This window comes from Drosophila subobscura, chromosome U (genome assembly GCF_008121235.1).
Source record: "Drosophila subobscura isolate 14011-0131.10 chromosome U, UCBerk_Dsub_1.0, whole genome shotgun sequence".
NCBI classification, from domain to species: Eukaryota; Metazoa; Arthropoda; class Insecta; order Diptera; family Drosophilidae; genus Drosophila; species Drosophila subobscura.
The window spans coordinates 2,647,548-2,664,581 of record NC_048534.1 but is presented as its reverse complement, the minus strand read 5'-3'; the positions used below and the strand labels follow the sequence as shown (position 1 = coordinate 2,664,581).

Sequence of the window (17,034 nt, the reverse complement as noted above, 5' to 3'; positions counted from 1 at the left end):
CTTAACCCTTACTTCAGCTTAAAGAAGTCTCCCCAATTATGTCACTAGTTTATTATTCACTGCCCCTCAACTCTTGAACCCTTGAAGCTTTCTCAATACTCTCCCATAACAATGAAGCATACATTATTAGTCTTCCCGCTGAGAGCATTTCCCAAAGCATCTGCTTGGCAGCCTTCACCTTAATCAACGATTAAATCAAGCGTATGCAAAATCTGCTTTTCCATTAAATATATGAATAACGCTGTTGCATTTCTCTCTCTCCTTCTGCAGAGGCCATCCGGCACATCTTGCCGAAGACATGATGTCCCATGAGACGGCCCAGGGAAATGTCGAAGATGCAGAGCACTATGACGAGCAGAGCGTCATTGTGCAATTGTCGGCGAGGGTGAAGGATGGCACCCGTTGTCGTTCCGGCAGTCTGGATATGTGCATTCAAGGCAAATGCCAGGTGAGTGGAGTCTCCGTCCCATCCCGTCCCCCCACCTCTGTGTAATGGTAATATTTAGTCAAACTTTGTGTGGGTAGGTGCAGGGTAGGTTAGCTTCCTTCCTTCCCCTGTAATTCTTCCTGCTCTGTCTCGTATGTCTCCCTTTCCTTCCACTTCAACTGCTCCCCAATCGACGCGAGGCGAAATATGATAAATTACGACGACAATGTTGTCAGCAATGCGATGCAGCCAACTGGAGCTTCGTTCCTGTGGGAGTGAGGCGTGCCTGTAGGCCCCGGAAGGTCTGAAAAACCCCCACCCAAATTGGCAAAAACAAAAAGCCTCTTTTCATTGGTGTGCCTGTGTGTGGCTGTGCTCCAGCGAGCGTTAAGCATATGTATATGTATGTAGATTGCATAACACAAGCCGCCTTTGTATCATTATGCTCGGGCGCATAAATAAATCATAAAGGACTGAGGCAGAGGCAGTGGGTGTGGTATGCAGGTTTGTTCTCAGTTGTTGCCACTGCCACAGCGGCTGTTCCTGCCACTGCTGCTTCTTCCATTGCCAGTGCCACAGCCGTCAAAAGTCAACTATTGAAATGCCAATAAAGCGTGCTCCGGGGCAACGATGAAGAAGTAGCAGCCAGAGAAGAACTCCCCTTGAAATGCGCCGCAAAGTATGCTACGATATGTTGACATGGGTGCCAAGGGGCGATTGTAAAGTTTCGTTGGAGTTCAGAAGAGTTATTCGATTGTTTTATAAGTGCTCTGTGAGAACCTACATGTTTGACACATGAAGTATTGAATGGTTTTGGTTTGATTTGAAAGGAATAAATATTTGAAAGGCATTTTTCCTCGACCAGCACTACTAATCAGGGTTCTAATATTGTTTTCCAACGCTGAAAATCATTGAAAGAGCCGAGGGCTTCTATTATGGGAAATGGATTGAAGCTCGATCAAACCAACGCTACTAATAAGCGTTGTCATTTTAATGTCCAACACTGAAACTTATGATAATAAGCTCGCTTCTGGAATTTGGAGAACTTGTATTGAGACAATTCTTCACTCACTTTTTCATAATGCCTTCTCCATAACTTGCCAATCAACCCTCGTAAGCCTCGAGTGCCGCTGGCATTGCCTTACAACTACAATAATGTCAAACGAAGTTGGCGACAGAAGCAACAACGAAGAGGAGGCATGGCATGGGGCCCGTGCCCCCAGGGCTTCCTCCACTCGAAGCGTTGTTTGAGTTTCAGTTGGTTTTTACGGAGTGTGGCAGGGTAGAGTACGTATGAGTGCTGCAGGGATATGAGTGTGTGTGTGAGTTTGGCAGGTTCTTATCCGAGTTTCGCCTAGTTTCTGGCTGGGCTGTAATGCCGCCAAATCGTCACCCCAATTTGTTGTAATAAACGCCAATATGTCATGCGGTTTACGTTGTGTTTTATTTGTCGCCAAACAGCAGGAACGGAGCAGCAGGAGGGCATTAGGAGCAGCAGCTGCCAGAAGCATTCTATATATGTACGTACATATGTATAGGTATTATGTACATATATTTGTGAGAAATAAAGCAAATAGCATGCTGCCAGTTCGACGGCGGCTTTTAATGCAAGCCTCGGGCTGGCTTTCGCCGCCGCTGTCTGTTTGTCTTGCGGTTTAGAGCAAAGACCCCTCCAAACCTCGAACAGAAACCAACTGAAAATTAAACCCGCAACGCATACAAAAACAGATCTTGACATAGGTTTGCCCAGCTTCTTGCAATTGGATAAGGTTTTGTTTTCGTTTTCGTCTGGCCCTTTTGGTGGAGTCCTGTTCACCGGATTTCCCGACAAATGAATTATAAATAGCTTTTCGTAGAAAATTGTTTGATTAGGAACGGGTTATGGGTGGAATTAAGTAAGATGAGGCTTAGTTTGAGACCGTGCATTCGGTTGATTTTAGAGTCTCTTTGGGTGTCCTAAACGACAAGGAAAATATAGTTATAAAAGGGGGTAAAACCTTCGGAAGTAAGGCAGTAAGCAAAATGTAAATCTAAATTAGATCGGAAGATCACAGGCAAGACCAGTCCAAACGGACGAGTGGCGCTGCTGTATAACGCGATAGCCTACCCCGTGGCAACCTTTCTTGGCTCCACGCAACACAACAATAAACAACTGTGCAGCCCTCAGATGCCAAGCAAACAAACAATCTGCTGCCTAATTCCTTAAATATACAAAACATATTTATGGCAGGACCCTGAACCCCACACCCCTAAAGGAAGGGAAACAATGTGAAATATTTATGCCAAGAGGCGCTGTCCCCTGCTCCACCTACCTACCTAGCCTCTACGTGTAGTATCTCTAAGTTTATGCAATGGATTCTCTTTCATTGATTTCCATATTTTATTTATTATGAGGCAAAGGTTTGCTCTATACTATAGACTTCATGGTCTACGTGTTTTTTGTGTGTCTGTTACGATATTGATACTGCTAACAGTTGATTTACACTTATTTATGTAGGAGTTCCTATTTACCTATAGTATTAGTCTTGGTTTATGCTATCTCTCTCTAACTCTATGCTTGCTGTCTCTTTTCAGCGCGTTGGCTGCGATCTGAAAATCGGTTCAACAAAGAAAATCGACGGTTGCGGTGTGTGTGGCGGTGATGGCAACTCATGCTCCCAACCGCTATATTACTGGGAGATGGCACCGATGTCGCAATGCTCCGTCACCTGCGGCGGCGGTAAGTTGTGTGCAACCCCTCCATCCCCACCCCATCTTTGGTATATCCTTTTGCCTGCTGTCTGTGCTGTGCTGAGCTGTGCTCTGCTATCCTTAGTGTAAATAAACAAGTGGAATATGTCAAGAACATTGCTGGAATTGAAGGCGGACCTGAGGAGCTCTTGGCGTGCCTGACAGCCGTTTGTAATCTTTTGCCTACCCCCAAACACCCGCCAAGAGGAGTCCACCCTCTCCCTGAGTGTACGTAGCATTCAGCTATTTGTCGTGCTCATTTATTTTCATTGAATTGGAATTTGTTTCGATTGAATGTTTGCATGGTAATCGAGTGGCAGCAGGTTCCCATTTTCGCCTTTCCTCCCATTCCCATTTCCCAGGATCTTCGAAAAATGGCTGTTGAAAACTGTGTGTTCCACCTCTCTCTCTGTTGAAGCCCCTACCTGTATATGATTAATAGTCTTGAGGATAAAATATATTTGAAAACTAAAGTTTGTCGATTAGACTAAAGTCGGGCCTTAGTTTTGGGGTCTTTCGTGTGGGCCATAAATTGGCCTGCCAGTTTTGTGTCCTTTTTTTCCCCTGTTTTGTGGGTTAAAGAAGTTGAAAGTTCTTGCACTGCTGCCTGCCTGTGCAACATGATGAGCCATGAGGTAATGAAACTTGGCGTTGAAGTGCTCATGTGCAGAGCGTGAGGGGTCTGGGAATAGTTTGAAGGGGTAGCCACAAAATTTTGATGGCTCATCAGAGAGAGGTGCGAAAGTAGCAAAAGTTTGGATTGCATTTTTGGGCTTGAATGTTATTTAATTAAAATTTAAGTGACGGAAGGATAAACCTCTCCTTAAAGGGGATGTTCTGGTGGAGAACTGTCCCTAAAATTATAAATACAACGAGAAGGGACGTGTAAGACGCTTCTTACGCGTCACAACTTTTATACCCGGCACTCAGTACTACATCTGCACCTTAGCGGTTATTTGTCAAATTTTCATTATTTCTTCATCTGTCATCTACATCAACAACACGCGTGAGTAGTGTTCGTTCCTTTAGCTCGCCACCCTCCCCTAGAGCAACAGACTGCAGAGTCAGGGCAGAGACGCGGCAGAGACGCGGCAGAGACGTGTCAGAGGGTGAGGCCTCTGCCACTGCGCGAAGCAGAGTGTGAATGAGAGAATGTGCAAAAAACAAATATAAGCTGCTGGACGGGTATATCTGATAGATATGGTCATTCCCTACGGAATGGCGTTTTTAGTTTTCTTTTATCTTCAAAATTGTAGGATTGGGAGGTTTTTGCCTTTTTGCGGGGGCGGAAGGAGGCGGGGCTAATTTTTGAAATACACTTGTAACAGTGTGAGCATACAGAAGTATGGATAGAAAATTTGGTGGCTCTAGCTCTTATAGGCTCTGAGTACTAGGCGCTCATCAGGACGGACAGATGTACGGACGTACGGACGGATGGACAGACGGACAGACAGACATGGCTCAATCGACTCGGCTATTGATGCTGATCAAGAATATATATACTCTATGGGGTCAGAAACGTTACATACAACCGTTATTCGCACAAATACAATATACCCTATTTACTCTTCGAGTACCGGGTATACAAATCGTTTAATTAACTGATTTTTAAAGTAAAAAGTCTTGGCCATTTGTTCTACTAAATCATCATAAATAATCTGAAATCCGCTCCCATTACCCAGTGAAACATGAGTCCTTCCATCCTTCCGCACCCTTTATTGAATCGAAGACATTGCCAGCGATTACTTCTCCAACGAATTTGACCTCAAAGCTCACCAAACGGCACAGCGAAATGTGAGGGGCCATCAATCTTTGGGGCAGTGAAAATCGATGCCAAACAAATTTTAAGTGGAGAAATATTCAAGACACGCAAATGTCTGAACACAAACATTATCGCTGAGTATATCTGCCTGCTCGGCAAAACAAACTCTGATCCTGACAGCCTTTTTGGGGAGGCGCCTCATAAATTTTTAATCATTATTTGGTTCGGTGTTGGCTTTTTCTCGGCCATTAGCCTGTCCTGTCAGGTGTCACTTGGCTAAAAGAAAGTTGGAAGCATAGAAGGAATGCCAGAGACGCAGACGTTTGCTTATCCAGCGACAAATGGCAAAATCAATTTCTGGCTTCTACTTGGGTGTTTTAATTGCAATATCGTTTAGGCGTCGCTCTGGGTCCCTGGGCGACCCCTCCTGCTAGCTGTCGATGTTAGCTCTCAGCCCCGCCTGTAATTACATTTTCAATGGGTGTTTGTCTGTCTTTAGTTTTTAGATGTCACTTAAATGTCAAGTGCAGTGCTTAGTGCACAGTTCAGGGCCTGTGCTCGCTACACCTCCATTAATGGTGCACCTGTGGGGGTTGCGTTGCTTTCGACATGAAATTGATTTTACCCCTGCTTCCCTGCCATATAATTGCACACATTTCACGAAATCAATTATGTTCAATTATACATATATATATATATTTAGTTGAGTAGTTTCGCAGTTCCAACTGCAGCAGCAGCAGCAGTAGCACTCGTGCACGTGACAGGAGTTCCAACTTGTTTGATGGCTCCACTTGGCTTCCTCCCTGTCAGCCCCCTGCTGCTGTCCCTCCTGCTGTGCGGCAGTGCTTCCCTAATGGACCTTGTCCCAAATTGAAAACACTTAATCGTCATTTATTTCGTAGTCTTTTATCCACGTTCCCCAGTACTTAAAATATACTCGCATGGCAGTGTAAGTGGGACCTTTGCCAGAGATTTCAAGTGGTGCAGGAAAAGTTAGTCTACTCACAGGAGTGCTTAAGATAACGAGACGAAGTGACAACTAAGAAAATGGAAAAAGGATTGTAACTTAAAAGTAAGGGAAGTGGGAGTTGGGTAGAGATTAGAGGTAGCGTTAAGACTGAGTTACGTTTAACCTAATAGAATAACTTTTATAAGACAGTCGTAAATCTTTAACTAGGGATACCGTTTAAAAGACACCATTGTTATTATCAGACTCTGCCGACAGAATAGTGCTGCTGCATGACGCGTTCGGCATATACTTATTACTGTAAGCCTACGATACTTATGCTTCAATGGAGGTAAACGGACATAAAACATTGACGAAAATACCCGCTGATGCAAGGCCCATTAACATTTCCGGTGGCCCCACAATTGACCAACAATATAAATGGTTTAAGAGAGAGTGAGCGAAAGTGAAAGAGAGAGGGAGAGAGCGATTGGAAAAGAGACTCCGCTTACAGAAGCTTAATACTGTGACAACCTGCTGGGCTCCTTTTGAGCCACATAAATCCGCTGGGTCATGGTCCGCCCCAAGGCGGCACGTTGCTACTGCTGCTGCTGCATCTGCTCCACCATCCACCCACAAGAATGCAACACTCGCGAGAGAAGGGTGGGAGTGGGAGTGGGATTGGGAGGACTGTCTGCGGGGACTGACTCCTCTATGGCGTTATAACAATTGACATAAATGCCACGAGAGGATATTACCAATTGCCTTAAGCCAATTGTGTCATGAATACGCAGTCAGCGTGAGATGATAATGATGCGAGGCAGCAGTAGCAGGAAGATGACGAGAATTGTAAGGACGAAGCCCAAGACGAGGATGATGATGATAACGTGGATGACAATAGCATAGCCACGGCACACCAACCCACACACACACACAGAAACACGCAGACAGAATGGAGCTTATAAACGAAATTCAATAGCTGCGAAATCAGCGTCACAGCTGTGATTGGGGGGGATTCGCATTTATAGCGGAATTGTAGGCAAACGAATCCTTAACCCGTGTCCCAGGGTTCTGACTGGTTTCTGGTTCCTAACCCTCTTTTTCCAAACTATTTTTCAAACTGACAGATCGTTATGACGTTATGCATTGTGCGACTTCTTACCCTCGTTCTCCCAGCCCCTGTTCCTCCTGCTACCCTAAGCATCGTCTGCTGGCTGCTGCACTCTGCCATCTGCCATTTTCCGGATGTGCTTTTGGGGAGCTCATCCCTCCTTTTCCCATTGCCATCCCCTCACTCCTCTCCTCCTGCTGCCTCCTGCAACGGATATTCCCAGCTGGCAGCTGACATTTAACCCTTTAAATCTGAGAAATTGAATTGAACGTGCTCTAATGATCTCTATGGGGAGCACTTAGCGTGCAGAGAGAGTGCTGGTATTTTATTACGCTAGGAAACCTGATAAATAGCTGGAAAAGGTGCATACAGATATTAGGAAGTACAGTTGAACAACTCTGTGTTAATAGGGTGCTATGTGTACCCCTCTGTGTAGGGGAATGAAAGTGAGATTAATGTAATTGTAATGTAATGTAATGTAATGTCTTGTGCCAAACATTTAATTTGTGTTCACCCTACATTAGGGCATACAATAGTCATCCTAGACGACTGTTCGCTCACGTCCTCTGCCATTTGCCGTTTGTTTAATCGGTCTGAACTTCATTTTCTTCGCAAGTTGTCCCCAGATGAGATGAGCCTTTCCCTAGCTGCTACTCGCGTGCTCTCTTTGTGTGCCAGCGTAAACGAAATTAGCAACTAACATGAGAGCGCATCTCTGGCAATGACCCACCTAATATAAAGACACCCTGCCTCTGCCATAGACAGTCACTGCTGATTTAGTCGGTTAGTGTTGCATTGCCCTACATTCGCGTGCTGAGAGCGCCGCCAGTTGCTCACAATTGTACTCATAACTTTCTCTCACTTCTTTCAAAGTGGCTCTAATAGATTCTTCACTCAATGAAGATCAGTCAAGCCGATCAAAGCCTTTCTTTTTTCAGTCAAAAGTCGGTGTTTTTTGAGTTTATTTGCACACCAACATGAAGTCTCAGTGAAAAGCTGTGCTGCCAGTGAGTGTCTTAAGTGCCTTAAGTGACATTAAAGTTGCACAAGAAACGCCCCCCTTGCCACAAACTTGAACCTCTTCCACATCCACTCCCACCCCCCACTCCGCTGCAGCAGCAGCTCCTGACTTTTATTGATATTATGGTGCAGCAGCAGCAAAGACAGAAAAAACGAGAAGGGACGTGTGAGACGCTTCTTACCCGTCACAAATTCTATACCCGGTACTGAGTACTACATCTGTACCTTAGCGGGACGGGGTGGACTTAGCCACGGTATAGGCAGAGGACGGCACGGGCAGAGGCCTCACACTGCGCGAAGCAGAGTATGAATGAGAGAATGTGCAAAAAACAAATATAAGCTGCGGGACGGGGTGGGTTTGTCCACTGCTAATTAATTTCTTCATTGTGGCTATAATAATGTTCCAATCCGATCACAATCTGGTGATCTGATAGATATGGTCATTCCCTACAGAATGGCGTTTTTAGATTTCTTTTATCTTAAAATTCGTCCTTTTGCGGGGGCGGAGGGGGGCGGGGCTAAATTTTGAAATACACTTGTAACAGTGTGAGCATACAGAAGTCTGGATGCAAAACTTGGTTGCCCTATCTCTTATGGTCTCTAAGTACTAGGCGCTCATAAGGACGTACGGACGGACGGACGGACGGACGGACAAACAGACATGGCTCTATCGACTCGGCTATTGATGCTGATCAAGAATATATATACTTTATGGGGTCGGAAACGTTTCCTTCTGTGCGTTACATACAACCTTTATTCCCCACAAACACAAAATACCCAATTTACTCTTCGAGTACCGGGTATAACAACCAAAGACAATTTTCCTATAGTTGTCTGGCTGTCGAATGCCATTTCCTATTCTGCCCTTTACTAACATTATTTTCATCTTCTCCATTTCTTTTTCTTCTGTTTCTATTCTCACTGATTTGCACCGTACACGCTTTAGGTTACAAAATGTCGCGTCCAATATGCAGGAATCGTCTAACCAACGCCGATGTCGATGAGACGCTCTGCAGCGTTGCTAATCGCCCGGAGCCGGCAGTGGTGCCATGTAATACACACAGCTGTCCGCCGCGGTAAGTACAGAAAGCTCCTCTACTCCCATTCCCCCGCTGGGCTGGCTGACAGTCACCCAGCCAGAGTTTCCTAAGCCACCTACTGCCTGCCTGCTCTCTACTCACTTTCTATCTCGCTCTGTCCCTGACAAATCCCCAACGGCTCCTAAGCAACCGAAGGCACACTGAGAAAAATGTGGTGGTGGGAAATTGCTCTCTCCAATGACATTTATTGCCTGAGTTCTCTTTTGTAGTCTCTGTTGACTACCCATAACTGTTCTCTCAGTGCAGCTTATGCTGCCGTGTCTCACCTGCCCTGCTATCAATTTAAATGGCGACGGTTATCGGGCGCACGTTTTGATTGCCGTGCCAGGCACACTATTATCGCTCCCAAAAGCGTAACGGACGCGGACGTTGTCTCTGGTCGCTGGGGGCCTTGTTCTTGCATGTCCACCTCCCGCTACTTCTCCATCTCCTCCTATTCTTCCTTCCTGGTGGGCTCTCTGGGCTCCCCTCACACTTATTTATCGTTTTGTGACATTTTGAAAACCAAACCAGAGCGAAACCGCAAAGAAAACTTTACGCCAATTTGGCCAATGTCTCTATGGCATTCCTTTCCACTCCTCCACGGTGTTCCGCTCCTCCTTCGCTGAGTTCGAATTCTAATCTCCGTTCGCTGTGGGCTTGTTCCTGTTCTCCGCTTTGCGTTTCGCCCTGCTGCCAGCCCTCCATGTCCCTGTCCTTCCCTCCATCTACCATTTTCGCACTGTTTATTGCTGTTCGCGGCTTTGCGACTTTGCCTTCTGGCGTAGACATCAATTATGTTTTTGATTCCGTCTGTCTTGAGGTTTGTCTATTGCCCCCACCCAATCTCCCACTCCCACTCCCACTCTGTACTTCCTTCCGTCCCTAGTTTTTGGCAATTTGTGGGTGTTTTCGCGGATGGGGATGGGGGCATTGCTAATAGTAGCTCGGCATGTACTAGAGCACTGACACAGATACTCCTCGTGTACGAATTGGTCCCTAAGACCATTGGAGGAGAGGACTGTGCTTTCGAATGATGAAGTGTTATGACAATGGCCAGAGATGGGGTCATTGATTGTTGGCTAAGGATTCGATTGACAGAGAAAAGGGAACTATATGGTCTGAAGCTTTTTAGGAATGTCAAGTATGCAAGAATTCATCAAAGATCTCATGTTGAAATTGTTTCTACGAGAAATTTAATCAAATTATCTTGATTAGTTAATGTTCCTTAAAAAAACAGAGATACTTAGGCATTATTTTTAGTAAGTCATCAACTACTTTAGTCGTTTCCAAGTTTTATTTAATGGCCCAAACTAAAATAGCATGAAATTAGGTTAATTTAATGGCACTTTCAGATACATGTTGTACGTCCTAAGGTGGTAACTGAATGTTTTTATACACGAAAATTATAGGCACAGTTAGTTATCACCTTGAATAATTCTAGCTAGGAACTACTTACTATTAGAATAATTGGAAAAATTCATAAAATATTCTGTGAATAGTTTTCTTTAAATATATACTGAAATTGGGTCACTCTCATAGACAGAAATACACTGAAAAAATACTTAAAGAAAGCGCCCCTTAATTTCCTGCAATTAATTTAGAGCATAGCACTTTCGTTTATCGCACCTCGCATACTCTTCCACGCTCCCTCCTTGCATCTGGAGAGCAATTTACGGTGGCTCCGGTGTTTAACAGCCAATAACAGTAACATTCATTTGTAGCCGTCTTTGAAGCATTGTCTGACCTCGCACTCGACGCTCTGTAGAGAGCAGTCTACCGCTAGTTTCTCTCTCTCTCTCTGTGTGGCTTACCCCATGCACTTTAATGCTGAACATATTTCAGAGCGTGTGAACTTGTCTTTGCTTCTGCCCCCTTGACACCCCCCGGTCCGTCCTGTGAATTTCTCTCGGTCAGGTCAGTGAAAGCAAACCCACATTCAACGGCCGTTGGCTTTTTGGGGCAGTGGAGCTCGTATTTATTTATTCTCCTTTCTTGGCCACTTGCGTTTAACCGAAACCGAAAACCGTTCCCAAAATTCTGAATTCACAGTTGGATAACCGACGATTGGAGCACTTGCAGCCGCCTCTGCGGACACGGCTACCGGGAGCGGATGGTTGTCTGTGCGGAGGAGTCCAACGGGATTAAAACGAGGGTAAGTACGAGCCGAAAAGTGGCTGGCTATTACCGGTAGACGGTGGCCCCGCACTGCACCACCACTCCACCACCAGTTAAACACTTCCAGTTTTGCATACAAAAACCATAGAAGGAAAGAAAAGTAAAGGAAGCGGGGCGAACCTAACACATTATTGCCATGTTTTCTCACACTTCCACTTGCCCCTGCACCCCCCTCTAACAGGTTGCAGATATCATGTGCCGCACACCGAAACCGCCAACACAAGAGACCTGCATTATCGAGGAGTGTCCGCATTGGGAAGTGGAGGACTGGACCGGTGTAAGTAAACCAACCATTTCCCATTTCAGCCCAACAAGTCGTGTAATAATCATGCACTTTCTGTGCAGCAACACAGAAGAGAGCTCAGACGCAGACGCAGACGCAGACGTAGACATGGCCCATTGCCCACTGCACGTTGCACGTTGCACGTTGACGAGAGCCTGTCTGTGTCTGGGCCCATTGTGTATACTTAACTAAATGTCTGGGTTGCTGCTGCTGCTACTCTGCAGCTACTGCTGCCACTCTGCCACCACTCACTCGCTGTTTGTATGCCTCGGGCACTGGTCAAGGGTATAGCTATTATGACATAATGTTGGTTTGCTTCCTTGGATGTAAATTATAGGGAGATTAAAATAGTAAAAGTCGCGTAAACGCAAGATTTTAGCATGCATTTCTTGGTACTTGGCCAAAGCAATTCCCTTGAGACTCTTCGTCAGAGCATTACCCATTCGTATTTGCCTGTAGCTGTTGTTTCCGCCTCGTCTGCTTGGTTTTCATTCCCACTCCATTTAGAGAGTTACTTTGCTTGGTGGCTCGTAATAAGCTGCTGCCTAGCCGGAGCTAGACGGAGGAGACTCTGGCTCTCCAGTCCCAGTCCCGGTTCCTGGTGCTGCCCTGCCTGCCTGGTCATAGCTATACAACTTAATCAACTCGGTGGCAGTAGCGATGTCGGAGCTGCTGCTTAAGTTTGTCTGGCCGCAAGTTCTCATGCCACTGCCTCCCTCTGCTGGCTGCACCCGCTAACCCACTCTGACTTCCCGTTCGTCTCACACTGAAATTTCCACTTTGGTGGCTGTTCATTTAAACTGCAACTTTATTAATGGTCTCCTTCAGTCGCTACTATATGTGGCATGCCCCTTCACCCCCTTTCTGAAGGCTGTCTGAGGGGACTTAAGACGCCTGCCGCCCCGAGGGGTGTCAAGTTTATGTGTTGCTTAATTGAATTGTCTTAAGTATTTTTGTGTCTGTCTGGCTGTTACTTACGATGTTTTTTGGGGTTGGCCTAAAAAGTCTTTTGCTTATTTGGTTTGTTTTTTTTAATGGGTAAGATTAAGGTTAAATCTGAAGTAGAATGTAGGGGTTAATTGAGTAAGGGTTGAGTGAGTGTTAGAGGCTGAGAAATATTCAACAAAAATTCTGTCAAAGTCTTTCCACTCTAAATAAACTTTTTAATCAGCAAAAAAGGTACATCCAAGAAATGTCCTTTCTTTGTAGCTTTCAAGAATTTTCCTTGCCTTGCCTCAACTTTTAAGTACTTTTCGTAACTTTAACTCTTTTTTAAATATATTTATGAAACATTTTGATGAGAGGATATTTTAATTATCTTTTTCCTCTTTTATTTTCCACCTTTAACACAACTTTTTGTTAGACGATTGACTTGATTTCATCATCATCATCACACGGGGATGGATGGGAGTGTTGCCGGGACGGGCGCTCCCATCCAATGGAATGCAATTTTCGCACAGTAAAAAGTACCGTCAAAAGTAGCCTCAAAGCCTTTTCACTTTTCACTACAATTTTTTTCGTGCTGAAAAAACAAAAGCGAGCAGAGAGGATGAAAGGATGAGTGTGGAAACTACTTAACGTCAGCCTATTAACAACTTAATGAACTTTTGCAAATATAATACAACTTTGCAAATGTTTTTTTCCTCTGCATTTCATTATTTTCTCTCGTTTCTGTGTGTGTATATGTGTGTGTGTGTGAAAAGGTAGAAGAACCGCAGAGAACCTTTCAGAGGCCTCGCACACGCTTGTATGCTTTTTTTTTTTTTAAATGAATTCCCATAATGCTTATGAGATGAAATGCAGAATAATGTATGGCCGGAAGAAGGCTGGAAGGAAGAACAAAAAGAGAGGGGCAAGCCTATTAAAAAACACGTTAACGTTTATGTCCATTAATAATATATGTACATAAGTATGTACTATATATGTATGTATGTGTAAGTGCCACAGAATTAAGCGGCATTCAAGAGTGTTCAGGATATACACAAGTATACAATGGTGGCAGGACATTACGCATACGCTTTGTGGCAGCTGAAAATACAAACAATATGAAAATTTGCATTTGTATGCGTAAGCGCGTGCATGGCACCCCTGCCCTTGCTGGATTAGGGCCTGTTTAGGGGCCTTAGAAGGGTACAATTATTTAAGAGAAGGTTTAGCAACAAGGCCTTGAACTCTGCCCCACCTTCCTTGGAATTTACTTTGGAAGACATCAGCAATAGCAGGCGGAGGGAAGGTAGGGCAGCAGCAGCAGCAGCAGCAGCAGCGATACTTTATCATGTTTCGGGCTCATCTTTTGTGCAAACAAATGCCTTTTTATGATGGAAGAAAGGAAACATATTGAAATAATTTATAATACCCTGTCTTCTTGACTTCTTTCTCCCTCCCCATCTAGTGTTCGGTGTCCTGCGGACAGGGAATACAAATGCGAGGAGTTGAATGCAAATCGACAGATGGCAGCCTGAGTGCCAAATGTGATCCACTGACAAAGCCCGCCAGCATGCAGCAATGCTCCACGGGCATCCACTGTGATGGAGGAGGCGGCGGTGGCGGAGGCGGAGGCCAGAACAAAGCCGGCGGCGGAACAATCATCGTGGGCAGCAGTCGTTCAATGAATGAAGTATGACTGCTGACTGCCTGACACTTGCTTCGAGGCCTTTTACTAACTTTTGTGCTTTTTCATACTTCAGCGCTCGGAGCGACACATGGACAGCAGTTCGGAAATGGACGAGGATGATGACGAAGCGGAGATGGACGAGGCAGAGGATATCGATGACATGGAATCGGGTCAGGATACCGATGATGGCGAGGGCTTGTCCTATGCCGATCAACCTCCGCGATACTCGCATCACACACAGAGCCACCTGCACCACGAAACGCCCGACGAACCTCGAGCCATGCGTTTGATGAGCGGAAACTCCAACAATAATTACAATCGAGGAAACGGCGGCACAGAAGTGCCATCATTGGATCCCACGTACGTATATAGTAGTTTAATTCCTAAAATCGTTAGCTTGAACTCCTTCAAAACATGTAATCAATCAATGGGGGAGCGGGTATAACCATTGCCCTCTCCATGCACGTGGAATCTTGTGTTGGTTGTTGGTAGATTTCAATAACTATTCAGTCAGTGGCTAATTGATGTCACGCCCTGCTTGGCTACAGCCGTGTCCCCACGGGATATGACGCACTGCTGTTGCTGCTGCCACTATTCAGAAGCCTCTCTCTTTGGCCAACTATCTCCAAGGAGGTGTGCAGGAGTGCGAGTGCTTCTGTGTCGCCTCGAAGCCAAACACTTGACATATTTCAAGTTTGGGTTCTCCTCCTTCTTCATTCTCTGTGGCACTCGACTCTCGAGCACTTGGCTTGCACACTCTACATCATTACCCCTCTCTCTCTCTCTTCATGAGTCATCATAATGTCCTTGAGCAGTGTCGACACCTTAAATTAAGGATACAAACATACAGGCATATACTTGTATTACATTTACCAGCACTGTGGCAGCCGCCCCAAAGTATCGACTCTTGTAATTTGTAAGTGTGGGGAGGGGGGATACTTTGAGTACAGTAGAGTGCGCCTAATGACAATTAAAGTGGCGCTTTGACATGTCCTCCAGCTACATTGGCTATTGGAAAACGATAAAGACAATCCGATAGCCCACGGATAAACGAAGTCAAACATATCACAATTGTGGCCTTTAATTAGCCAACAAACGAAATGAATCTGAAATGAAATCATTAGCCAGAAGCCACGCGGGAGAGAGGAAGGAGGAGGAAGTTGGCCAAAAGCAAGTGCTTTTATCGGTTAATTGGTGCATGGGGAATACTTAGTCCAAGGATAATAAATTACAGGCCACTGATTGGCTGTTCCCTCCAGGCTCTGCCCTTCCAGCTCCAGCTCCGGCTCCAGCTCCGGCTCCTCTTTCCCCCGTTCCTGTGTCTCTTGTGGTTTGGCGGGTATTGCAGCGAAACTACTAGTTGGCGGGGGGAGGTCTAATGTATGGCAATAACTTGGTGACCAATTTTGGGGTACGATTTATTATGGAAGGTCTATGGAATTAGTCCAGTTCTCAATGGAAAGAAAAAGCTAAATTACATAGGAGGTACTCTATACCAGGAAGTTGTTAAGTTTGGAATAATTACTTGGACAAAAATTGTCAGAAAGAATTAGAAATGATATGGAGAAATGGGAGGACTGTGGAAATTTATTTACTGGAATATTAGCCATACAATTTCACCTTCTTTCCTCTATTTCCTGCCATTTGCAAGGCACAAGCCCTCGCACATTGACCCAACAAAATTCCAAACCAAAAGCCTAGCCAAAAAATATGTGTAAAATTCGTATATCTTATGGATTTAATGGAGCGTTGACCAAATAACAACAAACTGCCGCTTTTTATTTTTCACCCAAAAAAGGCATTCAACTTGAATCTTTTTCTTTCGCTTGCCACTAAACTGAAACTATTCGATGGCTGGGTGGATGGTGACTGTGTGGCTGGTTGCGTCGCCATAAAGTCGCGTCTTGATGCCGCCGACGAAAAAAACCTTGGCCTCCGATGCCGCAACAAAATAAAAGGCCATGAAGGCAGCTATATTGAGAGAGACGCCGAGGCCTGGAGGATGGAGGAAAGAGGATGATGATGGGCCATGGCAAACTGCCAGACAAACAAACAGAGCGCTGCACAGAGCACAAAAAAAACACACACAGAAGTAAAAGATACAAAGTTTGGAGAGGGGGAGCAAACGAAGTCAAACAAAGATGGGAACACGCGCTCTGGTCCTGGAGCTAAGTAAGGAATGGGCAAATGTCTGGCCTACGTGAAGGATCGGGAACTGCCTCGGCCCATGAGGCGGCTGAGTAGCGCACTGGTTATGAAATAAGCAGACAGTCGAACCGAACGGAGCACCCTGTCATTCGACCTACTTAGAGGATATGTTCACACTCCGAAGACATTCAAGGATGTTTGCAGCCATTTGGCGCCACTCTACAATTTGACTACAAATCAATGGGGGAGACACACCACTGCCATAAGGGGGAATGGCGGGGGATGTGCTGTCCAGCGGCTTTTGCCAACCTCTATTTATATGTGTGCTGTCAACGCGGTCATAAAAACCACTTCAGGCCACAAAACAAGGCCCCACAACAGCACCGCTAATACTAGTCGAACCACCATAGAACGACTATTGCAACCACCGTTCCAAATTCCTGCCACCCACTACAAAATAAACTCAAAGAGGAGCACTTTTTTGGGTGATTGTGGGTCTCCTGGCAACAGGGGCAGAATGCAGCACTCGTCCTGCCACGCGCGCGCTTCCATTTTTGCAGGGGAATTTGTTTAGCTTTTGGCTCTGGCCAGGGAGGCGGCCCAATGGCGGATGGAGAATGGTTGACACAAGGTTTAGTTGATTAGTCTGTGTGTGTGTGGGGGCGGATGTCTGTCTGTTGGTTGGTCTCTTTGAAGAGTGCCTGTACCTATGAATGCTGCCTGCTGTTAGGCGTAC

At 45.4% G+C, this 17,034-nt stretch overlaps 1 protein-coding gene across 3 annotated transcripts in view; it reads left to right on the top strand.

Moving 5' to 3' along the window:
- LOC117900276 (protein madd-4) overlaps positions 1-17,034 on the top strand; it is a 67,328-nt gene that overhangs the window by 29,945 nt on the left and 20,349 nt on the right. For all 3 annotated transcript variants that reach the window (XM_034810587.1, XM_034810586.1, XM_034810585.1), the window contains exons 5-11: positions 271-448; positions 3,002-3,146; positions 8,943-9,072; positions 11,128-11,230; positions 11,435-11,530; positions 13,929-14,153; positions 14,224-14,510. In XM_034810587.1, the coding sequence (XP_034666478.1) occupies positions 271-448; positions 3,002-3,146; positions 8,943-9,072; positions 11,128-11,230; positions 11,435-11,530; positions 13,929-14,153; positions 14,224-14,510 (1,164 nt within the window). The remainder of the gene's footprint in view (positions 1-270; positions 449-3,001; positions 3,147-8,942; positions 9,073-11,127; positions 11,231-11,434; positions 11,531-13,928; positions 14,154-14,223; positions 14,511-17,034) is intronic.